The sequence below is a fragment of the Pristis pectinata genome, chromosome 8 (assembly GCF_009764475.1).
Source record: "Pristis pectinata isolate sPriPec2 chromosome 8, sPriPec2.1.pri, whole genome shotgun sequence".
NCBI lineage: Eukaryota > Metazoa > Chordata > Chondrichthyes > Rhinopristiformes > Pristidae > Pristis > Pristis pectinata.
Genome location: NC_067412.1, coordinates 32,095,866 through 32,115,734, shown reverse-complemented (window position 1 = coordinate 32,115,734; position 19,869 = coordinate 32,095,866). Strand labels below are relative to the sequence as shown.

The 19,869-nt window shown below is 39.5% G+C and overlaps 1 protein-coding gene across 1 annotated transcript in view; it reads left to right on the top strand.

The window, feature by feature from the left end:
- LOC127573285 (apolipophorins-like) overlaps nt 1-17,971 on the top strand; it is a 159,983-nt gene extending 142,012 nt beyond the window's left edge. Inside the window, exons 33-40 of the mRNA XM_052021337.1 lie at nt 1,283-1,417; nt 1,762-1,881; nt 3,483-3,575; nt 4,110-4,327; nt 6,581-6,774; nt 10,919-11,221; nt 14,646-14,706; nt 17,844-17,971. Of these exons, the coding sequence (XP_051877297.1) occupies nt 1,283-1,417; nt 1,762-1,881; nt 3,483-3,575; nt 4,110-4,327; nt 6,581-6,774; nt 10,919-11,221; nt 14,646-14,706; nt 17,844-17,850 (1,131 nt within the window). The 3' untranslated portion in view covers nt 17,851-17,971. The remainder of the gene's footprint in view (nt 1-1,282; nt 1,418-1,761; nt 1,882-3,482; nt 3,576-4,109; nt 4,328-6,580; nt 6,775-10,918; nt 11,222-14,645; nt 14,707-17,843) is intronic.
- Nucleotides 17,972-19,869: the final 1,898 nt, after the last annotated feature.

Below are 19,869 nucleotides of genomic sequence, written 5' to 3'. Positions count from 1 at the left end.
GTGCTTGGTTCATAGGATACAGCAAGTAGACATGAAGGAACAGCAAGCAATCAGGAAATAGGATGTTCATCTTCATTACATTGGGGTTGGAGTGCTTACATAAATCTCAGTGAGATTGTGCAAGTGTCACTTGTGTTTATATTTCTATACCCAAGGAAGATGGAGTGTTGATTCACTAGCTTGATAAGTAAGATGAGGGGGCTGTCCTATAACCAAATATTGAGCAAGGTTCAAAGATCAGGGGACACAAATTTAAAATTATGGGCACAAGATGCAAGAGGGACGTGAGGAAGAACTTTTACTATAAAGCAAGTGTATTTATAGTTTGGAATTCATTGCCTGTGTAGGTGGTGGATACTGATACCTTCAAAATGAAATTAGATTTACATGTAAGAGTGAATAATTTGCAGGGTTTTGAGGAAAGAACATAAGAAAGGGACTGATAGGCTTTTTCTGGAAGGAGATGGCATTGACTCAATAGGCCGAATTGCTTCCTTCTGTGACACTGTGATTCTATGGTAAGATTGGCCTAGGCTCACAAGATGTTGAAAGAGATTGATGGAGCAGATCTCCAATATTCCTTCCCAATCAGTGACCTGGACTAATCTCTCAGTTAACCTCCTGTCCAGACCTTTCATTGTTTTGTAGACCTCTAGGAAGTGACTACTTAGAGCAGTCTGTTGTAAATTTAATAGTTACAGTATATCGATCCACAAGCCATCCTGAGCAGTTGAGGTTCTTTAAACTGTGAATCTTCTTTGGGCCTTTTCTAAGACCTGGCAGATGGGGTAGGGTAGATGAAAGGACTATGAAAACCAAGCACAGTACTCCAAATACAGTGCAATCAGTTAATTGCATTTTTTAAGTCTGAGCCTGGAAATTACAATTGATTAAAAATGGAAAAGATAGTTAACATTCACATGAGGTTCCTATGTCTACAATCTTAACAGAAGTATTCATTTTCAATAAATATGTTGGCAGCTAAATTAGAACAACAAGCAAGATAATGGTGGCAGGAAAGTGCAAATTACTATTTGCTGATGGTAATTAAGCTATGATGTTAACTGTGTGGAGTAAGATGTTTATTGTCCTGTTTGAATAATTTTATCACTGTAACTGTTTTTATTAGTATTTAAAATTAGTCTCATGGAAGATATTTAGTTGGGTCACTGACAGCGGAGGGTTAAATCTCAGTTTTCTTCATTTTTCTTTTATATGTTGTTTTTGATTTGCATTTATTACTTTATGAAAGTACTAATATCTGGAATGATCTGTGCTACAGGCAACATTTGAGGCAGAAGCAACAATGAAAATCAACAAAAGAGATGCTCTGACATTTCATGGACAATATCAGAATAAATCAACTGACACAGATTTTTGGTATCTTGTACACTTTGACACAGACCATAGTCTACAGGTATACTGGGATCCTATAATAATGTTATTTTGGTTTGTTAAGGCACTGCCAGATGTAAGTGTTCCCCAATTTATGAACATTCAGCTTACAAATTTTTATTGTAGCACCATTGATTCGTTGGGGTACATGCCTTTGATTTACAATTTTATCTTTTGCTATTACAAATAGTACAACACACTCCATACATTTTGCCGAAATTCTCACAAGGAATTTTGCCTCACTTTTTCATTTTCAATATATCACTTTTGATAATTTTTCTCGAGATTACATCAAGGAATGGCAGTATTGACAAAATAGTTAAAATTTTATTTGTATCTAATTGCTGATTTCTTTCTGATGTATAGCTACGAGTTCCACATACATTAATACTGGATGGGGAATTGTTCATGATGCAGAGCAAGAATGAGAGTTTTAATTATGGAGCTAATTGCAAATTTGCCATCAATAAGCTGGATACCTCGCAGGTCAGAGGCAAAATGTTGGTTGAACATTAGAATGTTTTTATATCTATAAGATATCTATAAGAAAACCTGGTAGCAACTAAATCTTTACAGTAGCTGATTAACCCTCTGCTTCCTGGAAAGAATGCAAGACTATGCAACCTGCAACCTATGGTGCCCTCAATATTTTCAGTCTATCGAATCTTTTGTGGACCATTTCTAGGCAATGCATGCCTCAAGCATGCCTTTTTATCTTTGTTTTTCTGTTATGTGGGTTTAGGGAATGAGTGCTGCTGAATAATTTCATTACACTGCATCTTGTACTTGCCCAATACAGGAGCATGAGGACTGCGCAAGCCCATTGCGATTCAACTGGATAGTCAGGGAACAATACTTCACATAATTCTCAACCATGTCCCACTTCAGGAACATATCCAATTCACCCTCGAATATGCTGATAGAATCATTTCTCTAATGCTCCTTTTTACAGTCCAAAACAACCTCTCATCCACTATGTGAACTGATTAAATCCCAACTGCCTATTTATTCTCACTGTCAGTTTGAGGTACTGTCCATTTACTATTATATTTATGAGTGGGTGAAGCATCATGATGTTTGTACACTTTAAAATTGTGAATGTTTTATTTAAGATCATTCCTAGTTCTCATATTCTCCGTTGTAAAAATATGCATGAATTTACTGCATAGTGAATAATAATTCCCACTCCCTGCAACTGCCCCCTTGCTTCCCGGCCCAGATCCATCAAAGCCACTTTTAGTACTAGTACTGTGAGAATGGCAAACTACACGTAGACCAAAGGATCTTCCTGATGTGAATGGCTCAGTACATTACATGGTGCATTCAGCGCTGAATGAATCATCGGGGTAATATTTCAACATCATTTGGTTCAGTGAAGATAACCCACCACAGGATTATCTCGTTCTTTCTTTTCTGTAACTTTTTACATTGATTTGCTTTCTCTAATCATACTCCTTTGACAGGATATCTGTTCCTAACCTTGTGGTTTTACCACAGAGGCATGTATTAGACTGATGTAGACAACCCTTTCTTTTATTACCCCCAGAGTGGAATAGCTAAGCTTCCATTCACCATCAACCCTTTATTGAATCAAAGATTGAATCTTAACTTGGTACATCAGAACACTGTCATTACTCAACCTGCCATCTCCTCCACAATGCTCTGTGGCAAATTTCTGCAAAGTATTTAAAAGCATAATTGAAGCCATAGAGAATTACCTTCCATCCATTTACACATCCTACCACTTTATTGGGTTTCTCAGTTGCTAGTTTAGTTTATTCACATCCCCAATTTTGATTATCTTAAACACCTTACAAAAAAAAAGATTTGTTAAAATATATTTTATTGCATAAAATATGTCTTTCAAAAAGACTTTTCTATCAGGATAATTTATTGAGATATAGAATATTTTTAACTGCTGGAATTATAATTGTTAGAATAATAAATAGTGAATCTGATCTATTTTATGAAATCTTTAACATTAAAACACACCTTCAGTAATAAAATGCATAGTAAAATACACTTTTAAGAATTATTTGTTAATTTGTTAAAGGTGATTTATTATTGACTTTTTTTCATTCAACTAGTTCTCTGTTCAGATGAATGGCTCTTCCAATGAGATACGAGTTTATTCCGAGTTCAGTCACCCCTACCGATCAGCAGTACCATACACTTTCCAGGTAACCACCTTGCATGCCCTGTATCAAATACCCTGAGTAGACTTTTGTTTGGGAAGCACACAGAAAGGCGAATGGAATAGGTAAGATTCTAGGATAGAAACAGAACCAACTTGTTTTTCCTCCCACTCATTTTTGTGGAATGAATATACTATGATTTCTGTAAAGGATAATAAATACTTCTGATATATACTCACTCTTTGTAGGCAAATACAGTATAAGAGCTAATCAGCACACAGCAGTACAGCAAGGTCTGATAATGGCAATGAGATGGAAGTCTGCTGTTGCACACTTGAGTGAGAACAAGTAAAATTCTTAAAAATAGATAAGGGGTTGCATATACTGTTGGTCTTTAACCTGTAAGTGAGTAGCTAGCTAACAAAATAATTGAGCAGTATATTTTGCAGATCAATTTACAAAAATTAAGGTTTGTGCAGTAAACAAACAAGAGTTAGTTCCTTTAATATGAATTGTTACAAACCTTTTTTAATTAATTTTAATCTAATTTAACACTGGAAATGTTCTGTATAAACACAGGCCTATGCAACAGCAAAGAATTATGATGAGACTAATTACAATGGCACATTCTATTTACACTCCAATGGTAAAGACCTAATGGTAACAGAGTTTGATGTTGTGAATGAGAATAAAAGGAACATCGGGATTCTGGGCATTAAAGCTGCTCTTCATCAGAGCTTGCTGGCTGGACCTGTGAACAGCCAATTTCAGATAACAGTGGAGACATACAAGTCAAGGTAAAATGTGCATGGTCTATGCTATAGAAATTTCAATGTGCTTTTCAGAACTTCAGTTAAAAGATTCAGAACTGTGCTGATGTTTAAAGAGTTTGCCCATGAGAATGGGCTCCATAGCACCAATAGGTGTTGGTATTTGTTTCCAATTTACTTTAAGAATCACCAGTGTTCATTTAACTATAAATCAACTCAGCAAATTGGGTAGCATGATAACTCTTGCAATGATTATGCAGAAGTATGCAGAATAGGGAGCTAGTAATACTACTCCTTATGCAGCAGTGATTTGGTAGACCATGAGAATCTTAGCAGTGTGGAGGAACAGAGGGATCTTGGGGTCCACATCCATAGATCCCTCAAGGTTGCCACACAGGTCAATAGGGTTGTGAAGAAGGCATATGGAGTGTTAGCCTTCATTAGTCAGGGTATTGAGTTCAAGAGCCGCGAGGTGATGTTGCATGTCTATAGAACTCTAATCAGACCACACTTGGAGTATTGTGTTCCTCATCATAGGAAGGATGTGGAAGCTTTAGAGAGGGTGCAAAGGAGATTTACCAGGATGTTGCCTGGATTGGAGAGCATGTCTTATGAGGATAGGTTGAGCGAGCTAGGGTTTTTCTCTTTGGAGAGGAGGAGGATGAGAGGGGACTTGATAGAAGTGTACAAGATGATAAGAGGCATAGATCGAGTGGACAGTCAGAGACTCCTTCTCAGTGCGACAATGGCTAACACGAAGGGACATAATTTTAAGGTGATTGGAGGAAGGTATAAGGGGGATATCGGGGGTAAGTTTTTTTACACAGAGAGTGGTAGGTGCGTGGAATGCACTGCCTGCAGAGATTGTGGGGGCAGGTACATTAGGGACATTTAAGAGACTCTTAGATATACACATGAATGATAGAAAAAGAGGGGTCTGTGTGGGAGGGAAGGGTTAGATAGATCTTAGAGCAGGATAAAATGTTGGCACAACGTTGTGGGCTGAAGGGCCTGTACTGTAGTGTTCTATGTTCTAATCCAGTTTATGCGCTGATGGGGAACCTAACCTTTTCACCCCATAAAGAATCTCCACTTGTCCCACATGGCTTGAAAGGGTCCTCAAAGATTTTCAGGTTTGTTGGCGATTGATTTACCATGAAGCTTGTTTAAAGGAACTATGATGATTGGTTAGAGTAAGCCAATAACTTTCTCTGAACTCCACAGCGAGTGCTTTGACCAAGTTGCAGATTGCATTCAGCAGAAATGGATGCATTGGTGGCTGTTCTTCTGATTTGATAAGGAGGAATAGGAAGATATGAATTGGGAGCAGGAGTAGGCCACTCTACCCCTCAAGTCTGTTCCGCTATTCAATAAGATCATTGCTGATCTGATTGCAATCTCAACTCTGCATTCTTGTCTACTTCCAACAATCTTTCACCCCAGTGCTTATCGAGAATCTATGTCTGCCTTAAAAATACTCAAAGCCTCTGATTCCACAGCCCTTTGAGGAAGAGGATTCCAAAGACTCTCAATCCTCACAATTTGCCTCATCTCTGACTTGATATGGAGCACAGGGTACACAAGATGATGATCCCTTTCTTTTTAATTGGTTCTAGATTCTCCTACAAGAGGAAACATCCTCTTCATATCATCCCTCAGGATCTTAATCCTCAAAAGCATTTCTTTTTTTTTAAAAAGAGAATAAGGGTTGGGGTCACTAAGCAGGCCGGCCTGATGGAAGAGGATCAGGCCTTCAGGTAGGCTAGACAATGCCTCTAGCATCTCATTATGCATGTCCACCAACCTTCAATTGTAGGCTGTCCTATCCAAGTCCTAATCTTCTTCCTCTGGTCCTTAGTGTAGAAATCTTGAGCCATTTATTTAGGAATCATGATTAAGTGCAGTCTTATGGGAAATTCCCAATGCAAATATTGAAATTTTGCCTCCTTCTGGAAATCTGTTTCAAGTCTTATGCCAGTTGCATTTTGCATATTAATAAAACATGCCAACTTTGGAAAAAATCTGAATCATATTTAGAAAAAGATTGATGCAAGTTCAAAACAAGAAAGTGAGCGTTTTCCTCATCTTTCGAGCCTCTACCTGGTAAAGAAAAGGTTATTAATTATTATGGTAGATCCATAAAAAGAAATCATCACTCTTCACAACCTCCTGTTTAAAAATGTTTGTGTAGACTTTGCTCAAACGTGTTAAATTTTGCAGATTTATTGAATTTTTTATCTGTCACTGATGGACTAACACACAAATTTTGCCTGAATTTAGATTCTTACTAGTTTCCAGTCTACAGTTTGATGAGAAAGCTATTGAGGTAGATGTGATGGGTTTGAAAGAGTACCAGGAAGGTTTGCTCATGTCATTGACCGGAACTGTCCAGCACAATATGATTAATGGGCTGAAAATCCCACAATTCCTGCACATGGATGCAGTTCTAAAACAACAGAATAATACCAATAAAGGTAATTTGTCAACAGTTGTTTACACTATTTATTACTGCCCTAAAGATTCTTCTGTTTTGACTTGTATGTTTGTACTTTATATTGCACAGGTTGGATTTCTGTAATTTTGGATATCAGCCAGTTGTTTCATTCTTCACCTCTGACATCAGATACACATTGTGCTTTATTGCTAACAATAGTGTCACTTGCATAGCCATACATTTCACAAAGGGAGATCTTGTGTCTTTGTACAAGATACTGACCTTTGTATATAACCAATTTCATCTTCCTACATCTAGAACCCAACACGTACTTGCCCATTCCAGGTGGAAATTAGGTCAGGCTTCCGTAATTGGGATGAAACAAGATCATTGTGGCAATGACCTACACAAATGATTAAAGCAATTTTACACAAGGTAGCAATGTAGAAACACCAAAGAAAAAGGCTAACCTTTGTGTCATAATGAGGAGTTAGTGATAAATATTTAGAAGTGTTCAGAAAATACCTTATTTTCATCCATGACCATTAAGTCTGTGCCTTCTCACAGAACCTGCCCCATGACTGGCAATTTAGTAAGGCTGAATCTGTTTACTTAGAATTGTTGTGCTGAGTTCAATTCAGATATATGATTCTCACCCCACACCATATCCATCATTAAGACCAAGTACGTCTACCACCACAATATTGCCTATCATCAACACTGTGTTACGCTGCAGCCTTATCCATGGCTTTACCATAGAAGCATGGCAAACAATGGAATGGATGGGTTGAGCTCCTGTGATGCATGGTATATAAATAAGAACATTATGCAATAGACTTTAATAAAAATGTACTAAGTCAGAAGCATTGTAACATACCATTGATTAGTTTAATTGTAACTCCTTGTAATTCATTCAAATGCAAGTCTAAATTTGACTGAATAGAACAGTGTAAATGTTGATTGTCAGTTGGTTGCTCATTTAGCATCTTTCCTGATTTTTAAAAAAATTTCTATTGACTTCATTATTGCTCACATCACCACCTCATTCCTAAAGATTACTGCTGTAGTTAACCACAAATATCTGGGTTAATAAATGATTGGAATTAAATAATATCATGTTAAATGAAAGCTCGAGCTAATAATATGAATTGATCTCACTTCCCATGCTTGCACACTTTGTGTTTGTATATTAGGTTCCACACATCAAACAATCCCAGATTTGAATAGTTTCATCATATGCAATTAGTTATGTGGGAATTTGAATAAGCTTCAAATTGTTTGCCTGCTTACAATTTTCTTTTAGAACAGAGTTCTTTCATTTTAAAGGAAATCCGTATGAATCTGTACAAGTGATTTGATTTTGAGTAGCTTCAATTTTTGGCTCTATTTTATTTTTTCGTCTTGATATTTAGTGAAATGTTTGTGGTAATGGTATTGATGAAATCTGTAAACATTTTTCTCATTTGTATCATTTTGTTGTGATGGTTTACACTGTAGGATGTGTTTGGAAAACTCAATAAATATAATAATCAAGATAGCTAAATCAGCTTGCCATGAACATCTTGGTTGCTGAGGGGTTTGGGGTCCTGATATTTATTAAAGGATGATGTTGACTCCTGGGAACACAGTTTCCTAGCCTGAAAATTACAGATTTTGACCTTGGCAAGCCCTGTTTCAGTGGGCTGTTTTAAACATTTTCCGGGCCCAGATCCCAGCCTGGAATGTTCCCCTCTTCCCTGTGAAACTCACCAATACAAGTCTCCAAGTTAGTACCTAGTTGCTTAGAGACCTGGTGTTAGGGAATCATCAACCTTGACTTTATGTCCTCTGCATCCATACAAAACAATACCACAGGAAACTCCATTCCCAAGGTCCATAACATTCTGAAGTGAGGTTCATCCAATGGGATTTCTGACTCTGGTGTCTTTCTGATCAAGTAGCAGGAAGGTTGCAAAAGCATTGGAAAGGAGACAGAATATTTACAAGTACTGGAGAAATTCAATTCTGAGGAAAGGTTGGCAAAGCTGAATTGTTTACTTTGGTTAGAGGAGGCTGTGGAGAGGTTTAATTAGTGTATAAAGATAAGTGAGAGATCTGGATAGAATGGGTAAGGAGGACCTATTTCTCTTAGCACTGTAGTGTATAACTAGGAGGAACTGAGTTAAGGTAATTGGTTAGAAGTATTAGAAGGAAGTTGAGGAAATAAACTATTCCTGTAGTGCTGGGTGCCTGGAACTTTGCGTGAAAGCATGGTAGAAACAAAAATCCTTCTGTCATGTCAACTGATACTTAGATCAGTACTTGATGTGCCAGAACCTACAAGACTACAGACCAGAGTTTCAGCCTCATTCCCACGCACCCCCCCCCCCCCTCACCATTCAGGCAGTGAGTTCCAGCCCCCTACTACTCTGGGTGAAAATATTTTTCTTCGTCTCCTCTTTAACTTGCATGTAACTCATAACCAGACCAAAAACATCTAGCCACATATCAGCAAGCTCCTTTGAACACAAAGCCATTCTGAAGCAGTCAGTGATGCTCAAGAATAACCCATGAGTTAAAGTTGTTGTCACCAATAAATCTGTAAATATACAGGAGTGAGTGTGCACTGGGGTTTCCAAAATCCTAGTTGTAACTTTTGGCAGAAGGTCACCAGTATTGGTATTGGTTTATTATTGTCACTTGTACTGAGGTACAGTGAAAAACTTGTCTTGCATACCGATCGTACAGGTCAATTTATTACACAGTGCAGTTACATTGAGTTAGTACAGTACCCCTGAGCAATACCTTAGGTCCCTTTGAGAACATATACTCAGTCCATTGTTGATAATTTTACCATGGATTCCCCTGATTGGAGCAATAATATTGTCTGGAGATTTATAGAAGCTCCATTTACACCAAAAGCAAATCATAAGACCCTTTTAAGAAATGTATGCCTATATGTATAATTTAGAGATACAATTTGATAATACCTATTATTTCATTCCTATTTCCTTATGACATTCAACCCATTGGCTGTCACTTATTTTATCCTGACCAATTTGGATCAAAAACAATCTTTCTGTTTGGATACCACAATTGTTTCTGGAAGTGTTTTCAATCTTGATGAGTTTAGCTATCAAATGTATTTATATATATCTTGAGGACATGAAAGCAAAATACTGATAATGCTGTATATCTGAAATATAAGAAAAGTAGGAAAACCATTATGGAGAGAGAATCAGAGTTACTATTGAGGTCAATGTCCTTTCAACAGAACTGTGTACCAAAGGTAATTGGTCCCTTCAAAGGAATGCAGATCTCTCTACAGTCTTGTTTTTGAAAATTAGCTTCAGCAGTTGGATATTGCCCTTATCTGAATGTGGTGCTTTAAATCCAATTTTACAGTAAGCAAGTTGAAGGGTAAGTAAGGAATCATGGACAAAAATATTGAGCTCAGTCTTCTGCTCAGTTGCTGGCACTTCAGTCGGACTTCGCTACATTTCTCCATGTAAGTCTTATTGCTGGTGCAGGCTTCAACTGGAAGTGGCATCTTCTGACCTGCCACCTGTATTGCTGGCTGCCCTGTCTTGCACCAACAAATTTCTCGTGGACCCCTGCAGTGCAGCATGAACCCCTGCAAACTCTGGGAAGTCTGCCTGTGCAAAGTTAAACCTGATGACCGTAAAGCAGTCCCTTTCAAATCGATGGGAGAAATTGACTGCCAGGTCAATTTTTTTGGGCATCTTTCATTTGTTTTATTCAGTGAATTTCAATATTTATAGTGTGTAATTTTTGTGCTTTTTTTAAAATAATTTCAAATTGTTACTATTTTTATTTTGTGATATTTCCTGGTTGGTTTTGAATATGCGTGAATGTCAAGGCATTTACAAACATCCAATTTCAGTGACAGCTTTGACAGCCGGTAAACCTGGTCGTGGTGCCACAGCAGAGCCACCAACGAATGGTACCCTGGGCTACACCCTTCTGCAGGGACCTGACCTCTCAATAAAGGACTAAGCGAGAAAAACCATTACAGTGCAAGGACAGACAACCAGCAATCTCTGGGCAGGAAAAGATCTGCCCTATTCTTTCTCCTTGCCGCAATGATCTTGTTTCAGCCCAATTGTTAAGAATATTTATTTATTTGTTTGTTTGTTTTCGACACTATCTTTAATTGTTTATCTTGTTTTTATGGCCCATTGCAGGTGACCTGAAAATTAAAATTGGAGGCATCCTGTACAGGCTGCACCTTCAAAATATCAATACCTTCAGTAGCACTGCTGCCCATGAATTGATTCTCACATTGACCCAAAATGGTAGCACAACAATCCCAGCAATGATTGAGTTTAAGGGACAGCTGGAGCTGGGACAAGAATCAAGACTGGGCCAGGCCTGTTGGCAAACTGATGATAGAACAATATGTTTCCAGCTTTTACAGGTCACCAAAGCAAACCAGACCAAGGTCACTGGCAAAGTGACTCACAACCTGGAAGAACTGATAACTACAGGTATGTGATTTTAGAGGCAGTTGACAGCCAACTACCTTTGTGCATGTTCCCAAAATATAACTCTGCTTTCAATGTTCATTAAACCTATTATATAAAATACAAAAGATAATGCCTTATTACATGACGAGACGTTTATTAACCTTGGGCCTCTTGTGCTGTATAAATTTGCAGCAGCAGACTGTTAAAAACATCTTTGGCCCATTGTACATTGTCAATTTAATGTGGCTTTCCAGATGCCAAGAATTTTGAAGCCAGTCTTCCTAAAGATTCCAATTACTCTCTAGCTATTGCTTCCAGATAGGGTTGCCTCTGGAAGTCCAGCCAGCAGACGAAATGTCAACTAAATGGACTGTCGGCCAAATGTTCTACAGATAACACTGTCAAATTACTAAACTTCTCAGTCCATATATGCTTTGATATGTGTGCAAAAGTTCATTCTCTTCCCACACAATTAATGAAATGAAAATATCAGGCGGAAATATTGGTCAGAGAAAGTCTTCTTTCCATATGTGTTTTTGTAATACCCCAGGTGAGTCTACAGATCAATGATCTAACATCACAAAATGCTTATGGGGAGATTGATTGGGACCTCACCTCAGTTATGTTGAGTCTCTCAAATTGCAGTTCACCTGAAACTTTTTTGTTAGTCTGCCACCCTTACGAGATCAAGGGTGGTGCAGCTAATAGAGCTGCTGCCTCGCAATTCCAGTGACCTGGGTTCGACCCTGACCTCCAATTCTATCTGTGTGAAAATTGTATGTTCTCCCTATGACCACATAGGTTTCCTTTGGGCGCTCTGGTTACCTCCCATATCCCAAACACGTGCAGATTGGTGGTTTAATTGGCCGCTGTAAAATTGCCCCTACCGTATAGGTGAGTGATAGAATCTGAGGGGAGTTGACGAGAATGCAAAGAGAATAAAAAATGGGATTAATGTTGGATTAGTATAAATGGGTGCCTGTTGTGTGAAATCGTTCTTTTAACTGTCTTAAGGATCAAGGACTCTGGAAACGAGCTTTGTAGACCAAAACTAGTTTAATCACAAAGGCAAACGTGGGACAGAATGGATGGGAACAGACACATGCTCACTCATGCACAGGATACCACGAACATGTGAGGGGAAGCGCATCTGGGGTAAAATTCCCTCTCTCGCTCTCTCTCTCGCGCTCTCTCTCGCGCTCTCTCTCTCTCACACACACACACACACACACACACACACACACACACACACACACACACACACACACACACACACACACACACACACAGTAACAGTGTACAACCTCAGGATATAACACTTCAATGCCTGTCCCACACTAGCATTGGCTCTAATACTACCCAGGGTCTGAGTGAAACGCTCCCTGACCATGTGGTGATGCACTCTTACCAATGACCTCTGCAGCGTTGTCTCACTACTCCTGGGGTCGTCAAAAGAGAAAGGGCTAGTGGACACAGCCCTTTTTATGGTGCTAGGAGGCTGGGTGGACCCTCACTGTTATGATTTGAACGAGCCAATGGTGTGGAAGTCAAAGACAAAGGTTCCTGCCACAGCCAATGGTCAGCAGGTTCAGAGACAAAGGATACTGGTCAGGCAGGTTCAGGTGCAAAAGGTACTCTCACACCTGAGGGGTGGGTGGAGCCGCACTTTGATTGACAGTAGTATCACTTCCGATCAGAGGAGCAATGCTGTCCTCCGGTCAGCGGGGGTCAGTGTCGTTACTGTCACGTGACATCCATGTGGATTTCTCACAACAGTGCCTGATGCGTTATGGATTCGTTGGGCTGAGGGTCTGTTTCTGTGCTGTACAACTCTATGATACTGTGCAGCAACATTTTCCATTGCTAGTAAAATAATGTAATCCTGTGAACTCTATTGACTTGATGTTGTTAAGCCAATGATTTTTGCTTGTAAACCATGTTGCCATCTGTCATGAAGCTAGAAGTCAATGTGCTGGGTGCAGCACCAGCCTATGTTTGCCCATTGTGCTCTCCCTGTAGCCACACTTGGCTTCCATGGCTCTGTGGTAATAATTGGCCTTGAGGTTGTTCTGCCATGATGACACCTGGCCAAGTGACATGGACCATGGGTGGCAGATCACAAGCCCCTGCCCACAGAACTACCTGGTGCCTCATTGCTGTCAAGATCCTTTTTATAAATGCTAAATGTCTCCAACCATTAGAGGCATCTAAAAGCAGTTCAAATGGATTTAAATAATTAAAAGAAATAATGAGTTTATTTGAAAATATCTTAAACTGCTAGAAAATAATTAAAAACAAAGAAAAATTAAGAATCTACATGCATTCACCTTTATAATCAATGTTAGTAACTGTATTTGAATGAATGGGGTTGTGTTACTGTTTGGGGTGGAGCTGAGTGGCCAGATGCTAATTGCATCTGCTCCACAGAGTACCTTTGTGCTCAGCTGCTGGGGTCATGAGAATGATGTCACTAGTGGCCTGTAGAAAACCCCTGCTGGGAACAAGCCTGTTTCAGCCCCACCTACAGTTGGTTATCATTGGATATAACAGTGAAGAATTTCCATCTCAAAATAGACAAGGTCTCCCCAGATTAAAACATAGCAACATGACAGTAGGATTGCAAGTTTTATTTATTCCTGTAATGGGATCGCCATGGATTTTTAAAAGTGAAAAAGTAAGTTCTATATTATTGTTTGGCCCCATAAGTAGGGGCATGTATCAATGACCTTCAAATTCCTCTCTGTCAGTTCAAGTGTTGGAATTTACAGCTATGAACAATCAGTTGTGTGTTCATGTTACTTTGTTAATTCATTTTAATTTCCTTTTCCTTTTCTCCCCCCACTCTGAAAGCTGAAACTTTTGCTGGGAACACTTCCAAGATTATCAGCAAGCAGCCCTTTGTCTCTTGTCAAGCTGAGCTGGAATTCCCTCCTGAGTTGGTGATGGCACTGCCCCTTTTAGCAATGAACTATACAGACCAGGAAGCCCTTATTCCAATCCCACTCTGCAATATATAAACTGATTTTACCTGGGGCAGAAGTAGCCAGCAATTGGGCTCAGGGTCCTGAGGCTCTGAGAAGTTTGTGGTTCTGATTCCCACAGTGACTTTAGAAAGAGAATCTTCACATGTTAATGTCATATTAAATATAGCTGTGAGCCCCCTTAGGTCAAATAAGTTCCTTCACATGCATCCTGACTTTGCTTTAAAAAGTGCTTGTGCCTCAACAGAAGTCACCATATATGGCCAACTGATTAATTCTGAGTGTTAATGATTAGGTTTACCTTCTGATGGAGAGCTCTCTCTCAGTTATGACCATGTGAATAATAATCGTGCAGTTAAAGTGGAAATACAAAGTGGCAGTAAACACATCCAAGCTTCTATGGAGATGGAAAGAACATTTACTGGTACTCCCATTTACCAGCTAACTGCCTGTCTTCTACACAGTGTGGAGGAACTGGAAAAACTTGGTCTCCCATTCTCATCCATTGGCAGCTACCACTATCAGGTGAGCACAAATATTAGAGAAATAAAGGACTGCAGATGCTGGAATCTAGATGAAAAACACTATGATGCTGGAGGAACTCAGCAGGCCAGGCAGCATCCATGGAGAAAAGCAGGCAGTCAGCGTTTTGGGTCAGGGCCCTTCTTCAGGACTGAAGGTAGGAAAAGGGGAAGCCCAGTATATAGGAGGGAAAAGCAGAGCAGTGATGGGTGGACAAAAGAGGGGAGGCAGGGTGGGCACGAGGTGGTGATAGGAAGATGCAGGTAAGAGATAGTGATAGGCAGGTGCGGGGGAGGAGGGGAGAGCAGATCCACTGGGGGTGGGTCAAAGGTAAGGAGAGAGAGGAAAAAAAAGAGTAGAAAAAAGAGAGAGAGGCTATGAAAGGGAAGAAAAGAAGAAGCGTGGTTAGGGGGTGGGGTTGTGGGATGGAGTGTGGGGATTACTTAAAGTGGGAGAATTCAATGTTCATGCCGTTAGGCTGCAAGGTTCCAAGATGGAAAATGAGGTGCTGTTCCTCCAGTTTGCACTTGGAATTCTTCTTGGCAGGAGGCCGAGGACTGACATATCTGTGATAGTGTGGGAGGAAGAGTTGAAGTGACTGGCAATGGGGAGATGCAGATCGCGGTTATGGACAGATCCCCGAACATCTGCACTCTGTCTGTAACCGTGATCTACATCTCCCCATTGCCAGTCACTTCGACTCCCCCCCCACCCCCCCCCACACTATCACTGATATGTCAGTCCTCGTCCTCCTCAACTGCCAGGAGAATTCCAAGCACGAACTGGAGGAACAGTACCCCCATTTTCCATCTTGGAACCTTGCAACCTAACAGCATGAACATTGAATGCTCCCACTTTAAGTAATGCTCACACCCCGTCCCCACAATCCCCCCCCCCCAAACATGTTTCTTTTTCTCTTCCCTTTCCTAGCCTCTCTCACTTTTTTCTATCCCCCTTTTTTCCTCTCTTCTAACCTTTGACCCACCCCCCAGTGGATCTGCTCTCCCCTCCTCCCCTGCACCTGCCTATCACTATCTCTTACCTGCATCTACCTATCACCACCTTGTGCCCACCCCGCCTCCCCTCTTTTGTCCACCCATCACTGCTCTGCTTTTCCCTCCTACACTTTGGGCTTCCCCTTTTTCCTATCTTCAGTCCTGAAGAAGGGTCCTGACCTGAAATGTTGACCGCCTGCTTTTCTTCATGGATACTGCCCGGCCTGCTGAATTCCTCCAGCATCATCGTGTTTTTCATCGAGCGCAAATATTACCTCCTGTAAATTTCAAAGTCTGTTTCTCCAGTTTGTGTGTAGTTATTTACTAAATACAAAAATAGGCTTCTCCATTTATTCCTGTCTAAATTCCTCTATCAACCTTTAACACTGTTCAACACTAAAATGCTTCAGCCCATGTCCTCACCTCCAATAGGACCCATGTTCACATTATCAACATTATTCTCTCAGTTCCATTGAGCTTTCCAGATTCCGGAATGCTGGCTTGTTTGAAACCACTTTGTGCCTTGACCCATACAAGTTGTCGTCTCTTATCTAACCTTCCCATATACATCCTCAATTCACCAAACACAAGCCTTCCTTGCCTCTCACTCTCTCCACCCCTGCAGATGCAACAAACTTAATTATGGTTCCCCCTATTTACACTAACTTCAGCCTTCATCAGCCCCTCTCAGCCAGCACCACTATCGTCTGTGTCATTCAGTCTCTCTTGTTCTCTGCCCTATCACAGATCTTCCTTTCTGTTCCCTCCATCCTCCCCACTTTCTGTACAATTATCAGCTTGTTGGTGAAGGGCCATGGACTTGGAAGGTTAACTCTGATTCTCTCTCTACAAATGCTGCCTGACCTGCTGAGTATTTCCAATACTTCCTGTTTTTTATTTCAGCTTTCCAGTATCTGCTGCATTTTGCTTTGGTATCTGCTGTGGTTAATTTGGTGACCGTGCTTCTTTAATATGGGTTTGCCTGCCAGGTTTTTTCCACCTTACCAGCTCTCTTTCTTCTTTCCAAACCTCTTCAACTCTGTCCTCCATGACCATGCTTTTGGTTTTCCATCTTATTAGCTCCCTGTTTCTGCGTCTTCCTCGTACTCATTGTCCATTTCTTCCTTATTGTGAAGTACTCTAGTGTCACTTCCACACAAGGAACACTGCAAGGAACTTGTTGTTGCATCTCTCTGACATATTCTCAGAGAATTATTCTTTTTTTTTTAATTTTGTGGTGTGTAGCAAATGGGCACATTATTAATGAGCCATGTTATAATGTGCCTTTATATTACAACTCATAAATATGTCTGCATAGTTAGATAATTATAACTTCAGACTATAAATGTAGAAACTTTTATTTTTTGTCTTAACTAATTGTGCCATTTATATTGGAATGTAATTGTTTATATTTGGTACTTCACACACATATTTTCAGTGGAGAAAATCAAAATAAATCTCTGGTCCATATCTTCCTGTCCAAACCACCCTGAGAACAATAATTTGGTCTCGATGTTGATTCTTAACTCAGTATTTCTGGTGCTAAACTGAACAAATATGTATGCTGTTAGGGAAATGCTGCTGTCCAAATTAGAAGCTGTATAAATAAAGGGCCAAGTGTAATGTGTCAGTAATTGTATAACTTCACCGAAATATGAACCTCCTTAAAGGGACCTTATAGGCATGAACCTCTTCACTACATCCATATATGGAATGTCAGCACATTCATTAGGAAACTGTCAGCTCCCACAAAGAAGCAAATTATCCAGTGGGTAAAAGTGTGAAACTGTTCTGCAATATTGTTGATCCTTGTCTATGACTTATTCTTAGTTATTAGTTTTATATATTGGAGGCATACAAACTATAATTAACTGCCTGCAATATTCTTGGATCCCTCTGCAATAATAATTTAAAAAGTTATTACTTCAGTTGCAAAACATTGGGATCCAAGGTGAGAATTTACGAGCTTAGTTTATGAGGCACCTTGTTCACTCCATATATGTTGTCCTCTGTTTTATAAAAACCTTGATTCTTTTAACCTTGTATGTCTTCTGTGTCCACAATTCAATTTTGTATTGGTCTTTAAAGAAAGAGTTTTAGATTCTTTATTCCTCAACTTAAATGCCTGTCTTTTTCCCTAAACAGAATCTGAGAAATGGATACATTGCCAATGTAAATATGAGATTAGAGAAACAGCACCTCAGAGCAGAAATAGAGCAGAGGAGCACCATGAGAACAGGGGAGGTCTTTTTGTCATTTAACCATGATGTAACAGCATTGTCTGATCAAATACCAGCAACAATTCAGGTAGGGCTGTGAATATCATGTGGAATAGACCAGACTACTGCACTTCTTGAATCTTTTATCTCAAGTGTCATCAACACACATTCAGGTCCATGCATGTAATAAAGTGCTAAATGTTAATCAAATTTATTTTGACTTCTAAAAACAACGTCTATTTTTTTCTTGTGTCATTTTATGAATTGTTTTTTTCATTCCCATTTCAATTAAGCTTCCAATAGCATTGAAAAATAAAAAGAAATTATTGCCAAAATTGTGCAAAAGTTGGGCCCAATTCAGGAACCCCCAGCACAGCTGTTCATTTATGAGGCCAAACTATTTGTATATTTTAGAATTTAATGGAACATTTTGATTGGCATTTTCAGTAGAAATGGTACAAACCTTTCTGTGGTAATGTGTACATTCACTTCAATCATTTCTGGCTCAAATCAGAAGCAGCAAACTTTTTCTCAATGCAACTAGTGCGGACTGGTATAGTGAAATAAGATAGAACATGCTTCTATCAGTGGACAGTGGTAATGGTGTGCATGATCTCAAGGGTAATATCGTAAATTGTAGTTATAATTCATACTGTTGGTGAAATTATGAAATATAGTAGCATGCACACCCAACAGTGAAATACTACTGAAATAATAGTGAAAAACACTAGTATATACTACCATTGATTATATGCTATCATAGCACTTGTAAAATGTATCAGGACTGTGTGTTGTAAGCTGCATTGTCAGCAGCAAAGGTCTTGAGCAACATAGCTCTGCACTTAACTATCCTGCGTATTTTTTAGAGACTTTGTTATTGCAGGTCCTATAGTGCAGTGCTTTCCAAACGGTTATGTGTAGACATTTGGGGTGGGAGAGGTACCTGAGGATGGGGAGGCAGAGAAGGGATAACAAATTGGATTTTTGCAGAAAAGAAATGTTAGCATACTCTTTTCAAGCCTGTCAGTATTGACTAACCTAAAGAACGAAGTACCATCAGGCAGGTTCTTTTTTTGTTAGTTTGAAGACATAGAAATGTAGAGAACTTGATAAAGTCAAGATTGACTGGGATCGCATGGGGACCATCTCAAGGTTGGACACTTCAGTTAGAAAACTCAAGTTGTAGAAAACGTACTTGATAGAACAAATAGACAACAGAGTGTCTTTGTTCTTCAGGACTACTTTCTCATTAATGAGTTATGCTTTCTTCCTCATTTTAATAAGCTATCTGTTTATTATATTTTCTCTTTTCAGGTAAACTGCAGTGGAGAAGCTTCCCATAAGCTGCTTTTGGGACACTGTTCTGGAACTGTTGGCATTAAACCTTTTGAGGTACAGATTTCTCTTACAAAACGACGCCACCAATATTGCTCAGTCCTAGAAATTAGGCACAGCAAGCAGGGTCTTAGTTTCGAAGGTTGCATGAATTTAGTACCTAGACAGGAGTTAAGAGCAAGACTTCGTCATACTTTCAAGTTATTTCAGTCTCTGGGATTCCCAAGTGATACACAAGTGATGACCTTTTACAATAACGATGCAGGTAAACAAATGGCCATGTTTGAACTAACAGCTGATGGGCATAAAATTTTAACTGATGGTACTTTTTCAAATAAACCACATCTTAAGTGGTACTGGATGGGCTCCTACTTGAGGCCAGGTAGTAACTCCCTGAATAACTCTATGGAAATTAGAGGTTTGGTGAGACCAAAAGGATGTGATTCGACAGGATCACTTCGGGCATTGTCTAAAAATATGTTTATTATGTTGACTGTTACTACAAAATGCACTGATTCCTATGGTGCCAAAATCAAATGGGAACACAAGGTCAAGAGTGGGAGAACTAAAAGAGAAAAGAGGTTTGCCTTCCAAGCAGGTGGAGAGGTTAAAGAGAA